Source organism: Patiria miniata, unplaced genomic scaffold (assembly GCF_015706575.1).
Source record: "Patiria miniata isolate m_02_andy unplaced genomic scaffold, ASM1570657v1 HiC_scaffold_7, whole genome shotgun sequence".
Lineage (NCBI taxonomy): Eukaryota > Metazoa > Echinodermata > Asteroidea > Valvatida > Asterinidae > Patiria > Patiria miniata.
The window spans coordinates 4,794,013-4,809,874 of record NW_024037074.1 but is presented as its reverse complement, the minus strand read 5'-3'; the positions used below and the strand labels follow the sequence as shown (position 1 = coordinate 4,809,874).

Here is a 15,862-nt window from a genome sequence, read left to right as displayed (position 1 = left end):
GCACACGATTTTCTGCTAACATAGCCTCCGTCTTTTTCATGGAGACCGTTAGCATAAGCACAGCAAAAGGAAAAATTTGCTTAACTTAGTGACGTGACAATAGAAATCTCCATGCATGCGCGACCGTTAGCACGTCTACGCCGTGAAATAGTGCTTAAGGTTAGCAAACTTTTCTGCTATGCTTAGCACAACTTTTCTGCTAACTGCTAAGCAGCGCCGTGAAATTGGGCCCTGTACGTTGGTTGTATTTCTTCTCAGATTCTGACCGAGTTGGAGCACAGCGGTGTGGGTCGTAACAAGGAACAGAGTGCCAGGATGCTGGCTCATCTGGTGTCTAACGCACCCCGCCTCATCAGACCCTACATGGAACCAATACTCAAGGTAGATTCTCAGTTTCTTTACTTTTATTGATATCTGTGTGAATTTCCAAAGATGAGGGGGAGCCTGGGGCCAATTTCACAGCACTGCTAAGCACAAACATTTGCTTAGCACAAAAAAAGTCTGGCTTATAAAAGCAGGTTACCAGCCAAAACTCCACGTGATGTATATTGCTCGTGATTAGTATTCAGCTATTGTTTGCTTAGCATGAAAATCCCATGGAGTTTTGGCTGGTAACCTGCTTTAATAAGCCAGACTTGTTTTGTGCTAAGCAAATTTTTGTGCTTAGCAGCGCCGTGAAATTGGGCCCAGTTTAGTTCTTTATTGTGTTGACACTGAAGTTCTCATTTCTGGTTAAGAGGTCATATTGACTTGTTGTAAGATTTGTAATGTAAATGAAGAGAATGTAAGTCTTGGTTACATCAGATGATCTTTTAGCATGTGTGCAACAAACGGAGCATAATAAGGGAAGAATTAAACAAAATAAAAGAAGCATTAACTCGAGGATGAACCCCAAGGTACCCCATAACATCTTGAAAAAAACTCCAATTTAACCTTGAGTTAGTGCCTGTTTAAGTTCACATTCTCCAAGAACAGAAGTCATGTACGGAACAATCTACCAAGATTGAGTTTTGATCTAATTTTGTATCCTGAAGATGTTACGTTTAGCATTGTGTTTTTGTAATTTATAATGAAGTTTTTTTTTAATAAGCTCTGCGTACTCATCAGAGCTTAATGAGAGCTAGAACAAAAAATCCCAAACTACTGGGATGTGACTCAGATCTACTAGCTGAAACCATAGAACGAGTGATTTCATCAGCGTTTCACAAGATTTCTTGATCCAGAATGTCAACAGAGGTGAACTGGTCCTCATCTTGTCCTCAGTTTATTCCGATTTTGATGATTTTGTTGTCTTTCTATTCCATCAGGCGTTGATTCCCAAGCTGAAGGAGGCCGACCCCAACCCCAGCGTTGTCATCAACGTCCTGGCAGCCATTGGAGAACAGGCTCAAGTAAGGCCACATTTGTGGGAATTTCTTCGATAATTGGGAGTCGTTTTGATGTTGGCAAGGTTGTGACCTTGAGAGTTTTTTGTGATCTTGGGGATTGTGTTCAATATTGGGAATTATTGCGATCTTGAGAATTTTTCGATCTTTGGGAGTTTTATAGATCTTGGAATTTCGTCAACCTGGGGAATTTTTTTAGTTCATCTAAATCCATCAATCACTGTGCTTCCAATAGAAAACTGTACATGACTTAATGGAATCCACCACTGATGCACTGGTTGACATTCGTGGACTTGCTACACATGGCTTTTATCACCATAGCAGTACAGGAAGCTAGGCAGAATCAATCGGATACCCCTAGCACTGCTTCAGGCCGTTAGGCCCAAGTCCATCATATGTCACATCAGTGTTTAATCACGCCAGGCCTGCTGGACCGAGTCCCGCAAAATCCACCAAAATGGGGGATGGATTTTGATGGAATTAGGGTAGTTAAGGTAATCAACTAGTGTGTCTCGGGTTTTCCTAATTTCTTAATGTTTCTTTTGCAAGGTGAGTGGTACGGAGATGAGAAAATGGATGGACGAGCTTTGCCCAATCATTCTGGACATGCTACAAGACTCGGCGTCACTCCGCAAGAGAGAGGTAAGAGCCTTCACTTTTTGTCCTGCGTTAGTATTGCCAAAGCTAATTTGGGCAATTCCACCGTAACTCATGTTACATTTATATGCCATGAGGCTACTTTGACCTCTCACTGCTTCAAAGTATTTGATCAAGCTGAATCCAACCAGCCATACAACAACCTAGGGGTAAGGGGTACTCAAGAATGGAAAGAAAAATTCAATCCATTCTTTCAGTTTTTGAAAACATGTGTTTTGTTGGTCGTCACTCACGTTACAAAAAAGGACATAGAAAATTGTCCTGCAATTTTGTTCTTTAGGTCTCCTCAAACTGTAGTCTGCAACACAGAAGTAACATTACTTTACCTTTCATTTAACCCATAGCTGTATATAAAAACCCCATTTGGAATCAAATAAGTGTGTATTTTAGATGCAAGGGACATTATATTACAGGGAGGTACCGTCACTCACGTTACGTCACTCACGTTACTTCCTCTTCATGGTTTCTAACACGGCATAAAATCTGAGTCTGATGAACTGCAACATAATGAAACCCTTTTCTTATAATATGTGAACCTTTGTCTCTGCCTTAAACACAAAAACTTTCAATAAGGCCAACAAAAAAATACTTGGTCTCTGGTCAGCGCGCGCGTCGATTTTAATCATGCACGTCAACCTTTTTTTTTTTTTCAAATTAACACGGAAGCTACAACAGCGCCCTCTATTGCCGCACCTCCTCAAATTGTTGTACCAAGGAGCACCAAGGAATGGGGAAATTGCACCAAGGCAAATGATTAAGGGCACCAAGGCAAATTATGGAGGACACCAATGTATAATGAGAACACAAAAAAGCAAAAAAGGACCCACCTTGTCTGTACAATACAAGCTTGAAAAAAAAAAAAAGCCACCAAAAAAACCAAAAAAAACGCGTCGCCACATCAATTCCGGAACTTCGGTCTGACCAGAGACCGACTATTTTTTCTTTTGGCCTAACAGTTACATTTTGCATGTTAAAAGAAGGTTCCACAATGACTACTAAAAAATCCATGATTTTAGCCCCCCCCCCAAAAGTTTTTGTACCACAACTCACACTTAACTACATTCCATCTCATTGGCACACCGCTCAAATGAAAGATCTTGTTGTCCCCTTTAATTTGACACCACATGTGATGTGATGCTTGTAGTTTGGAAGATTTCACACAGTCGCCACTTTCCAGCCGTGTCAACTTTTGCGTGGAATTGCCCGTGTGCATAGCTTGTGAGTTGAACTGGGACTGGACTTCCAGGGACTTGTAATGGACTCGACTTGTGTTTCGCTCGTACACCCCCCCCCCCCTCCTCCGCCCTGCAAACAGGACACTGGTCAGGGCGGACGTCATGTGCGCTCTCATTGGATAGATTTGCGTGACCTGTGACGTAGAACGCGTCACACAAACTAGCTTCCGGTGCCCATCATGCGTAGCGCGCGCTAGCTGCACGCGAAGGTCAATCTGTACTTCCTTCACAAGATTCTGTGAAGCTCATCAGCCCTTACCAGCGCCCTGTTTGCAGGGCGGGGGGACGAGCGAACCCTCATGTAAACTGTGTGTGAACTGACCCTGGTTATTAACTTCCCAACCCCATAGGTTGCTCTCTGGACCCTGGGCCAGCTAGTGGAAAGCACAGGCTCGGTGGTGGATCCTTACAAGAAGTACTCCAACCTCCTGGACGTGCTTCTCAACTTCCTCAAGACGGAGCAGTCGGCTAACATCCGCAGAGAGGTAATCTTGTCAGGATGATGATGCTAACAATCCTAGCCCTCAATGACCCTCCAAAATCTATGAGGAAGTTGTGGAGGCTTTATTTTTTAGGGTTGAGGAAGGTAGAGCCCTGCAACTAAAAGTACAAGTTGAAGTACAAAGAAAGTGCCATTTGGTTCGTGGATGATCAAATGAATATAGGTGCATCATTTCCTCATCCATGACCTTTGTTGTTTTGTTAACCCGATTTTATTAATCCATCGGGGGCTTGGTCCTGCAGGCCTGGTGTGACTAAATATTGATGGAGTATGATAGACTTGGGCCTGAGGCCTGAAGCAGCGCTAGGGGTATCCGATTGATTTTGCCTAGCTTCCTGTACTGCTATTGTGATAAAAGCCATGTGTAGCAAGTCTATCAATGTCAACCAGTGCATCAGTGGTGGATTCCATTATGTCATGTACAGTTTTGTATTGGAAGCACATTGATTGATGGATTTTGATGGAATTGGTCCAGTTCTTAGTAAAAGACGCTAGGGAGTTAGGGTTGATATCAAGTGAAAATCTTCACACACAGTATATAAAACAAAAAAAGATGAAAGTCACTAATCGTTGCTTCCAATGATGGGTGAAATATTGGGCCGTATTTTGCAGGTAGGCATTCGTGCAACTGAGGGAAAATTTTGGGAGCTTTATTTCTTTTGGAAGATAACCCATTGCAGTTTTGTTTTCAAAGATTTCCCAATATTGTCAGCAGGTAAAATCAATTTCAAGTGAACTTGTTTTTGTTTATATATGTTGTTACTCATGTTCCATCACATAGGGCAAAATATGGGGATGGGCAATTCAAGACGCACAATATCGGTTACTCACATTACCAAAACGTAACGTGAGTAACCGATTTTGTGCGTCATGTTTATCATACATAACACATTTTTCTGGATGTCATCTTTGGTGCTTAGGTAGGTCTAGGTCTACTCTATGTACCATGGGGATAACAGTTATTAAACCTTTTCAGTAAGGTAATTACAGCCCAAGGAAACTCAAAAGTACATCAAAAATGTAACGTGAGTAACCTGGGAATTGCCCGGATGGCTTTGAATGATTTCTTGAAGAAATTTTTAACAAATTAAAAAAAAATAGGTCATAGTTTGGTTACATTTTAAAAACATTTCTACAATTGTTTCCTTCCAAAAGAGTCAATTATTTTATTTTGACATTTGAAAGAGCAGTGAAAATGAAGGGTTTGCAGAACCCCTGTTGTACCTTTTGCCTTTTTTTCCCCCTACCTGCAGGTGCCACACATTATTCACCTGTTTAAGATATCTTTTCCACTGTATCCATTAGTTGGTGTATTCTTGACCTTATCTCTCTCCTGTAGACCATCCGAGTTCTGGGCTTACTGGGTGCCTTGGACCCGTACAAACACAAAGTCAACCAGGGCTTTGTGGACAGTCACGGGGAGGGTGGAGCCGCGCTGAGCATGTCAGATGTCAAGATAGGAACGGAAGGTCAGTCAGTGAATTTTATTTCTAGATCCCTGTGGTTTTCAGACATTTGTGACCTGTTCTGTCAAACTCAGACTTTTCTGGGCATAAGGTCAAAAATGAGATTTTCGCATATTGTTAAAATATGTTCTTTTTCCTTTTAAGAGGTGGTTAAATTTTTGAAACCGGTCATTCCTGGGCAGAGTTATGCTATTTTGAAGTTCATTGTGTCGAAAAGTAGAAAATGGAGAAAATGGCCACGAACGTCACAAAACAGTAATTTCTTTAACTGATATATTTTAACAAATCATCAAAAATACTATATTTAGAGTTCAAATTAGGGTTTCAAACTTTTATAGTATATTTTAGACATATTCAGGATTACAAATATTCAAAATTTTGAAAACCAAAAAAAATCACCCCACAGCGTTTCTTGGCCCTATCTCAATTTCAACCTCTGCCCAGAAGCATCTGCTTTTGACAGAACAGGTCACATTTTATAAAGGATTGAAAAACTTCAGTCGGTTCAACATACCGATATTTTTTTGAGATGTGATATGGTTGTTCAAACACGGATTTGCATCGTTGTCGATTCCGAAGAACTTAGAACCGTTTACTTGGTTTAAAACGATATCATTGAATAAGTGTCTCAGTACAGTTTTGCTTATGTTGCCGTGAACTAAAATTAATGTAGTCAATCTGAAGAAAATTAAAAAAATTAGTCGGAAGATTGATAGGGAAACTTGTTAAAACAGCCAATTGCTTATTTTCCTAAGCTCTATGTTCAAGTTATTTCTAGCAGCGTTCTTACATGTATGTATGTGTTTGCACAATTGCACAACAGTTTTGTATCATGTGCAAAACAAGTAAAACAAGCCCCCAGCTTCCGAGATCTGATCGAGCTTTTTGTTGTTGTATTTCTTGCTCATTAGGGGAGTACACCGCCAGCGAGATGCTAGTCAACATGGGCAGCGCCACCCTGGAGGAGTTCTACCCGGCCGTCGCCATAGCGACCCTGATGCGCATCATGCGTGACTCCTCATTGGCCAATCACCACACGGGCGTGGTCCAGGGCATCACCTTCATCTTCAAGAGCCTCGGTGTCAAGTGCGTCCAGTTTCTGCCGCAGATCATGCCCACCTACCTGAACGTCATCCGCACCTGTGACGCTGGCATCCGTGAGGTGAGTTACTCTTCAAACTAAAATAGCTACAGAACAAAGCTTGGACTATATTTGAATAACCCTAACCCTGCCAGACGCAGCACGGTGTAAAACTCTTGCGGACCTTGCTGCATTTTAACACCAGTGCATCAACAGCCGATTCTGAGACAATGAGAGCTAGTCCCATTGAACAATGCCATAGTTGTGTCCTGCTGCTGTTTGGTGACCAAAGACTCTGGGGCAGTTTGGCTTTGAGAACTTAATAAAATTCAAACTGAATTTTGAAAAAGCCGGATTTTAATCCCACCACAAGGCCAGATGTGTGCAAAATGTCTTTAAAATAAAGGTGACAGAAACAACTTGATAAGATCTGCTTTATATGGATGATTGTTTAAATTTCCTGTGGTCTTTGTATCGAGATGAGGTGAAACTTGTGCTTACTAGTCATCCAGGAAAGCCCTTGAGGCGCTGCCTGTTTGCAGTGTTCCTATCCACCACGTGCCTTATTGTATATTGATGACATACATGTAATAGTCCAGCCAGAACAGTACCTGATAATACCAAATGCCGTCATATTTTTTTTTCATTACAGTTCCTTTTCCAGCAGTTGGGTATCATGATCTGCATCGTCAAGCAGCACATCCGTAACTACCTGGACGACATCTTTGATCTTGTCCGAGTAAGTTTTTGCCTTATCTCATCTAAAATGCTGTAAACCAACCTTCGGAGGGGGGGGGGGGGGGGATGCCATTTGCGGGGCGTTGGCACTTGCAAGCCCTGAGGGTCATTTCTATCTAATAATTATAATAAAACAGGAGTCTTATATAGCGCACGTATCTACAAACAATTAGGTACTGAAGGCGCTGGAAATTATGTCTGTTATTAAAGACAGGTAAATGAAGTTTATGAGAAATGTGAGACCCATTATGTAGCACCTTATAAGGGTATACAAGGTGCTGCAGCGCATATTGCAGCCACTGCCAGAAACACCGCGGCAAACCCCTTCTCTTAGCGATGTGTTACTGGGTTCTTTAACGTGCATTACACAACACACGGGACCTACGGCTTTACGTCCCATCCGAAGGACGAAGCACTAATGGTAAAGTGCCTTGCTCAAGAGCACAAGCACCATGTTCCCACGTTCAGGTTTCGAACCCATGTACCACGGCACACGAGTTGAACACCGTCACAATTGGACCACAGCACCCTTGTGCAACACCACAGCTGTCTTGTGCAAATCAGGGGGGATAAGAATATGAAAAAGTCTTTTGAGGACAATCAAGATACCTGGACTAATTCATCGACAGCCATTTTCTAAGGTAGCACCAGGCTTGCACGAGTCGTGCTCAGGTAGTACGCACGCACTCCGTGCTCCTTCGACCAATAGAGTTATCAAAATGCACACACGCCTTGCCTTTAAAGAGGTTGTGGAATGCTCGAAGACATTTTTGTCATTTTTTGGGTATATGCAGCCTAAGGTGTGATCAAATAAAAACGACTATTGTGTCTGTCTTGAAATGAGTACAAAAGGTACTTTTGAGAGCTGTTTTTCAGGTCCTGTTTCGACCCGAACGTGCAATTTGTGTAAAAGTCGTCGTTGGGGGCAGCAAACAAAACATAGTAAATCGTGACGTAATAAACAGGACTCCCGATGCAGCGTAGTATAAACGAGTCCTGTTTATTACGTCACGATTTACTATGTTTTGTTTGCTGGGGTATACCTGGGGTACATCTCTGCGGAGTCCATCATACATGAACTTCTGAAATACATGAAAGTCACCCGAACAGACCTCACCCAATGGCATTTCACAATCCAACGGACTCCGTGCACAAGAGTACCCACTCAACGGTTACAAACAGGGTTGGGGGAAACCCCTGAAAACGGACATTAGAATGCATCACCGATGATGCCACACGCTCACTGATGCGAAGACGCCTCTTGGTTGTGCATATTGGGAATAAAATAAGTCATGTATGTTTCATTTTGGAAGTACGCAGACCAATGCGCACATCCGATGTTTCCCTCCGACTGAGCTTGTGAAAGTGATCATTAAAAAAAAAGGCATCTACGGTTGGTGCACGGAGTCCCTATCGTGCTGTAATATTGCAAGATGTCTTCATTTTTCTGTTGTATCTCGTCAGGATTTCTGGACAGTGAACAGCCCGCTACAGAACACAGTGATCCTGCTGGTGGAGCAGACTGTGGTGGCCCTGGGCGGTGAATTCAAGCTGTACCTGCCGCGTATCGTGCCTCAGATGCTGCGCGTCTTCATGCACGATAACAGCCAGGGACGCGTTGTCACAACCAAGGTAAGGGGGTTCAGCCTCCGACGAAAATCGGAAATATTAAAAAAAAAACGCCCACAAATGCCACTGTTGATGACCCCTCCCCCCCAAAAAAAGTAGTAGTCACAAGCTTTTGATTCACTTTTAAACTGCAATCCCGGGGTCTTGTCCAAAAATTGAGAAAGGAATCACCTTACATTTTAACCGTATATTTCGTACATAGGCCTACGTACGCTGCGCCTTAGTCCTTGATCCATTCATGGAGGCAGTTCTCCATGCATGATCCATGCTCGACCCTGGATTAAGTACTGCGCATTCGTGCACTGGTTCCCGTTGCCCAAAATATCTTAGGCAGAACGGACAGAAATAAGCTGCACTAGTGGGCCGTGATGCGGATGTCATCGTCCGATCAAACATCCGATCAAGAATCATTTGGAACAAGTTAAAAAAATCACATTTTTTGCTGAGTCTGCGAACTTATTTCTGATTTCATATGCAAATTTGTATGTGATTTTGAAGGTTTTAACGTTTGCGTTCATGCCAGTCAATATGGCATTTCATGCTGTGCGTATGCTAGGCATGCTGTGCGTATGCTAGGCTAATTCTGCATTTACGCCATGTCAGAATACCATGTCAAAATGCTGCACCATTATGGGCACGCTGTGTAAAGGGCGCCCCCACACGTTTTTTTTTTTTTTTTCGCACTCACCACCCATCCCGTGGACCAAAAAAAATCCTGAATAAACTTAACTGCCCTGAATCCTTCAAAATCCTCTTTGCCAAAGTGGAAAAATTTGAAGGATTGAGGTTACATGGAAAAGTGCGTTACTCGTTTCGTAGGATGCACTTTGTCAAGGTCTTGGGCCAGACCTTGTGTTGTTTTTCCTCAGCCATGCATAAATATAGGCCTGGATTATGCTTGAAATCCTCCGTACTGCTCCAGGATGTCACTGGCCAAGCCTCAACATATTGAAAGTCACTGCTGCAGGATTTTGCAGGGTTCAGGCAGTGGTCACCCACCCCTCCATGGACCATATTCAAGAAATAATGGAGGAATTTGCAGGATTGAGGCTATATGCTATTTTTCCATGAGGCCAATTGGAGGATTTTGCAGGATTGAGGCTACATCCTAGCAAAAAGGCCTAGGGAGTTAGGGTTAATCCAAATTTTTTTTTTAAATATGGCCAAAAAAATGTGTTTTTTTTTTTTTTTTTGCAGCTCCTGAATGCTATGCAGAAGTTTGGTGCCAATCTGGATGACTACCTGCATCTGCTACTACCACCGGTGGTCAAACTCTTTGACTCTAATGACATCCCCATGACTGTCAGGAGGTGAGCATGCATGTGCCATGTGATGATCATGTGACGATCATGTGATCCCCATGCAGCAATCATGTGCCAATTACATGTGTATGGGTATCATACTAACATGTAATGAGTGATTAACATAATGTCAAGTAAGATTTGAGGCTTTGCATGGTGGAGATACTAAATAATGAAAGGTTTGCGGAAAAACGTCGAGTTTATACCTCTGGTTCTTTTCAGAACCATTCTCTTAGTTGAGAAATTATTCGCACCTGGTGTTTCCGCAAACCTTTCATTATTTAACATAATGTCAATACAGTTATTTTAACTATGTTCGTGGTGTGCAGGCATTAGTGTTGGTCATGTGCTCCCCATTTACAAATCATGTGCTGACCATGTGAAAAATCATGAAACAGCATAGCCTTGACCAAGCCTGTCAAGCCAAGCTTTTTTCTTGAACAAACGGTCTGGCAGCTGTTTTACCCTACTTGTCACAGTACGTTGTCACGGCACACGTACGCCGCGCAGCCCCCTGGCCAGCTCCGCTTTGCCCGTGCGATACGCCCCAGACACAAATCCGCACTGTACACGGACGTACAGTATAACATACAGTAACTGTGCCGTGGGAGTCACGTGGATAATGACCATTGCCGTCGACTCCGGGCATTATCAGCTTCCAGGCCCCTAACCGGCCAAGCACATATTTATTCCCTTATTAAAGACTCAAGAATCACAGTTTTTGTTACTCTCAAGTAAAGATAGGTGAAAATAACTACAAGCTGCAAGTGGTTAGAAGTGAAGTTTTACAGAATGGCCAAACTTTATAATTTTTTTTTTTTTTTCAAAATTTTGTTCAGAACTGCTCTTGAGACCATAGACCTGCTATGCGGCACCTTAGACTTCACGGACTTTGCTTCCCGCATCATCCACCCGTTGGTCCGCACCCTGGACACCACCCCGGAGCTGCGCTCCATCGCCATGGACACCCTGGAGTCCCTGGTCCTGCAGCTGGGCAAGAAGTACCACATCTTTGTGCCCATGGTCAACAAGGTGCTGGTCAAGCATCGCATCGTCCACCAGAAGTACGAGACCCTGGTGCTCAAGATCATCAAGGTGGGTTCGAATCCAGCTCGGGGAATCGTGCACTTGTTTACAATCAAATTTTTACCAATGTGTTTTTCTTCATATTTTTGGCCCAATATAGTGTTACTTTTTGATTTGCTATGACATCCAGGAAATTGTGAAAATATGGCACTAAATACTTTAACAGTACCAGTTATGTCACATTCTGAATTGGTTTTCCAGAATTTTTTTCTAGAAAATCCCCCCTCCAAAAATAGAAAAAATGTTAAAAAATTGCTGTTTATATTTACCAGGTTTTGTCATGCTGTGGCAACAAAGGAACATTTGCCTTTTGATAGAATTGTGCATTGAAAGATATAATTTTTTTTATATTCTTCTGTGCCTTTCACTCGTGTTTTATTCGAGTCAAATCACAAGTCCTTTCACGAGTCCTTTTATAAAGTCAGTCACAAATAACTGGATGAACAATGACAAAGGGATGTTTTTGTAACAGTTCATTTGAATAGCTAGTGACTTGACTTGAGACTGAAGGACTTGGGAAGGACTTGTGATGGACTTGTGATGGACTTGTGAAGGACTTGTGATGGACTTGTGATGGACTCGTGATGGACTTGTGATGGACTTGTGATGGACTTGCGATGAACTTGCGATGGACTTGCGATGGACTTGTGATGGACTTGCGACGGACTTGCGACGGACTTGCGACGGACTTGCGATGGACTTGCGATGGACTTGCGATGGACTGGTGATGGACTTGTGATGGACTTGTGATGGACTTGTGATTGACTGGTGATGGACTTGTGATGGACTTGTGATGGACTTGCGATGGACTTGAATCAATAATGGATTTTTTTAATTCGATAAAGGTTTTCATAAGCAGTGTTCAATAAGTAGAACTGAACTGTTGACATTTTTTGTTTTGGACGTAGGGAAACTCCATTGCAGAGGATGAGTTGCTCCTACTGCGCACCAGGGCCAAGAAGGCCAACCAGAAGGACGACGGTAACGCCGGCATGGAACCTGTCAGTCTCAAGAAACTCCACGTCAAGACTAACAATCTCACCAAGGTACTCAGTCACATGTTTACTTAATAGTTTTGAGCCAAGAGCCATTGATTTGTCATTTACTGTTTAACCTTAATCCTGACAGATGTAACACACTGCACCAGTTCTAAAAAGTCTATGGACCTTGCTTCATTGAGCCATCACCACCAATGCATTAACCCTCCTATGCAAACATACATTCTGTGCCAAGTTGTCCTTGCATTCCAAAATCAATCAAGTGACTGTTTTCAACCCTTAAGATTTCCCAGCCCACATAAAGCAGGATTGACTGCCTTGGACTGATTAAGTAACTTGATACAGCTATGCTTTGACCCCGGGTGAGTGATAAAACAGCTGTGACCACAACTTGCCTGCTTTGTCTGTTGACCCAGTTTGACTAGCCACAGTGCTTGCTTGACATATGATCTGACTGCTGGTGACTAGCCTTTGTTAAAAGTATAGCATGGGGAAGTGGAAGTGAATTTTGATTGTCCCTGACTGCTTAAATAGCAGGATGGTTAACCGCCAGTTTTGAGAATTCTGAGCTAGTACCTGTGAACAATGCCACTGTTGTATCTTTTGCAGCCAGGCTCGGAGACTGTTTGTGACCTGTTCTGTCAAAATCAGACTTTTCTGGGCATAAGGTCAAAAATGAGATTTTGCATATTGTTGAAATATGTTCTGTTTCCTTTTAATAGGTGGTTTAATTTTTGAAACCGGTCATTCCAGGGCAGAGTTATGCTATTTTTGAAGTTCATTGTGTTGAAAAGTAGAAAACGGAGAAAATGGCCACGAACGTCACAAAACAGACATTTCTTTAACTGAAATACCTTTACAAATCATCAAAAATACTATATTTAGAGTTCAAATTAGGGTTTCAAACTTTTATAGCATATTTTAGACATGTTCAGGATTACAAAGATGTAAAAATTTGAAAATTGAAAAAAATCACCCCCACAGTGTGTTTTGGCCATATCTCAATTTCAACCTCTGCCCAGAAGCGTCTGCTTTTGACAGAACAGGTCACGTTTGTCCATCAGATTTCTGACCTGCTACACTGGGCAGGATTCGTTTCGGCAAGTGTTGCATGTTGTTACATTTAGCAGGGTGTGCAGCCAAAAAAACCTCAATCCCAGAGTTGGATGTAGTTGGAAAATTCATCAGTATATTTTTATCTTTTTGTGTGAATGCTGGTACTAGATTGACATTTCAGGTATAAGTAGAATATGCAGGAGCATGTGTGATTCATGTGCTTGTACTACTAATATGTGAAGCCCATATAGGCAAGAGAAGTTGCTTCCTATTGATCAATAACCAATAATTGATGAATGAATTGATTACAGGCATGGGCCGTGACCCGCCGTGTCTCCCGCGATGACTCAGTGGAGTGGCTTTATACTGATCAATAACCAATAATTGATGAATGAATTGATTGCAGGCATGGGTTGTGACCCGCCGTGTCTCCCGCGATGACTCGGTGGAGTGGCTTTTTACTGATCAATAACCAATAATTGATGAATGAATTGATTACAGGCATGGGCCGTGACCCGCCGTGTCTCCCGCGATGACTGTGTGGAGTGGCTTTTTACTGATCAATAATCAATTATTGATGAATGAATTGATTACAGGCGTGGGCCGTGACCCGCCGTGTCTCCCGCGATGACTGGGTGGAGTGGCTTTATACTGATCAATAACCAATAATTGATGAATGAATTGATTACAGGCATGGGCCGTGACCCGCCGTGTCTCCCGCGATGACTCGGTGGAGTGGCTTTTTACTGATCAATAACCAATAATTGATGAATGAATTGATTACAGGCATGGGCCGTGACCCGTCGTGTCTCCCGCGATGACTGGGTGGAGTGGCTTTTTACTGATCAATAATCAATAATTGATGAATGAATTGATTACAGGCATGGGCCATGACCCGCCGTGTCTCCCGCGATGACTGGGTGGAGTGGCTTTTACTGATCAATAACCAATAATTGATGAATGAATTGATTACAGGCATGGGCCGTGACCCGCCGTGTCTCCCGCGATGGCTCGGTGGAGTGGCTTTTTACTGATCAATAACCAATAATTGATGAATGAATTGATTACAGGCATGGGCAGTGACCCGCCGTGTCTCCCGCGATGGCTCGGTGGAGTGGCTTTTTACTGATCAATAACCAATAATTGATGAATGAATTGATTACAGGCATGGGCCGTGACCCGCCGTGTCTCCCGCGATGACTGGGTGGAGTGGCTTTTACTGATCAATAACCAATAATTGATGAATGAATTGATTACAGGCATGGGCCATGACCCGCCGTGTCTCCCGCGATGACTGGGTGGAGTGGCTTTTACTGATCAATAACCAATAATTGATGAATGAATTGATTACAGGCATGGGCCGTGACCCGCCGTGTCTCCCGCGATGGCTCGGTGGAGTGGCTTTTACTGATCAATAACCAATAATTGATGAATGAGTTGATTACAGGCATGGGCCGTGACCCGCCGTGTCTCCCGCGATGACTGCGTGGAGTGGCTTTTCACTGATCAATAATCAATAATTGATGAATGAATTGATTACAGGCATGGGCCGTGACTCGCCGTGTCTCCCGCGATGACTGGGTGGAGTGGCTACGTCGTCTGAGCGTTGAGCTTCTCAAGGAATCGCCCTCCCACGCCCTGAGATCCTGCTGGGCCCTGGCCCAAGCCTACAACACGCTGGCAAGGTAATAACCAAACCCATCCAAGCCATCCTTCCGTCAGTCCTTAAAGGGAAAATACAACATTTGCAAACATCAAAAAATAAAGTTACTAAATCATTTTGAAATACCTTGCTAAACTGTTAGTGAAGGACCGTCTAAATCATCCTGTAAAAGCATGGCACCTGGTGTGCTGTCATTTTCAAGAAAAGTGGTATTTTCGTATCAATATCCAACGCTGGTAGGCCGACCAGTGTTGGAAAAAACTGCCTTTTTTTTAATACTGGCCCCAATTGACCATATTTAGTTAGTCCGGTTCTGTTTGCAATCGATTACACACCTATGAACGGGTACAAGCAAGCTAGACTGGTTCCCTGACCTTACAATTCCCCAACGTCTATAAATTGCTCCGTTTCATTTTAAATGGAGTCTGGGAACCAGACAACAGGAAAATGACTGTTTTTCTTCGTTTTTATAGCATCTACGAACCCAAAACTTCAAAAAAGTTGGTGTAACAATATTTACTATATACAAGCAACCCCCCAAATCCATCCATTTCTGAAAATTACAGCAAAAGCAAATGATGTATATTCCCTTTAAAAGGCATATAGGATCATTTGCATTTATCCCAAAAGTAACCTACTGAACGTATCAAAAAGCTTACTTGAATTAAAGATTGTACTGGCACTAAACCCCCCTTGAAATGTTTCCAACTGGCTTGCTGTCATTTCGAAGAAGTCAAGAAATGTAGGTGATCTCCAACGATCAGTCAATTGACTGAGTTTTTCGGAAATAAAGAGTGCTATAGAATGATCCAGCCAACAAAATAAGAAACCATTTTTTGAGGTGGAACACATCCTTACGCACGCGCAAGCATTCTTAAGACAAGACACGCGCACATTTTGTTAACTCTATTGGTCGAAGGAGTCCGATATGCGTGCGTACTACCTGAGCACGACGCGAGGACTTGCCCAAGCCCCATATTGAGTTTTTGGTTTTTGGTTTTTTTTGTTGACTGTATACTCGAAGCTTTCCAAGGGCTTGCATGAAAAAAATCACAGGCATATTCA

The 15,862-nt window shown here is 42.8% G+C and overlaps 1 protein-coding gene across 1 annotated transcript in view; it reads left to right on the top strand.

Moving 5' to 3' along the window:
* Positions 1-15,862, top strand: part of LOC119718889 (serine/threonine-protein kinase mTOR-like) — a 63,837-nt gene that overhangs the window by 30,276 nt on the left and 17,699 nt on the right. Inside the window, exons 18-29 of the mRNA XM_038188315.1 lie at positions 259-381; positions 1,308-1,391; positions 1,935-2,027; positions 3,628-3,762; positions 5,119-5,248; positions 6,157-6,407; positions 6,979-7,065; positions 8,529-8,696; positions 9,891-10,003; positions 10,834-11,089; positions 11,989-12,126; positions 14,677-14,819. Of these exons, the coding sequence (XP_038044243.1) occupies positions 259-381; positions 1,308-1,391; positions 1,935-2,027; positions 3,628-3,762; positions 5,119-5,248; positions 6,157-6,407; positions 6,979-7,065; positions 8,529-8,696; positions 9,891-10,003; positions 10,834-11,089; positions 11,989-12,126; positions 14,677-14,819 (1,721 nt within the window). The remainder of the gene's footprint in view (positions 1-258; positions 382-1,307; positions 1,392-1,934; positions 2,028-3,627; positions 3,763-5,118; positions 5,249-6,156; positions 6,408-6,978; positions 7,066-8,528; positions 8,697-9,890; positions 10,004-10,833; positions 11,090-11,988; positions 12,127-14,676; positions 14,820-15,862) is intronic.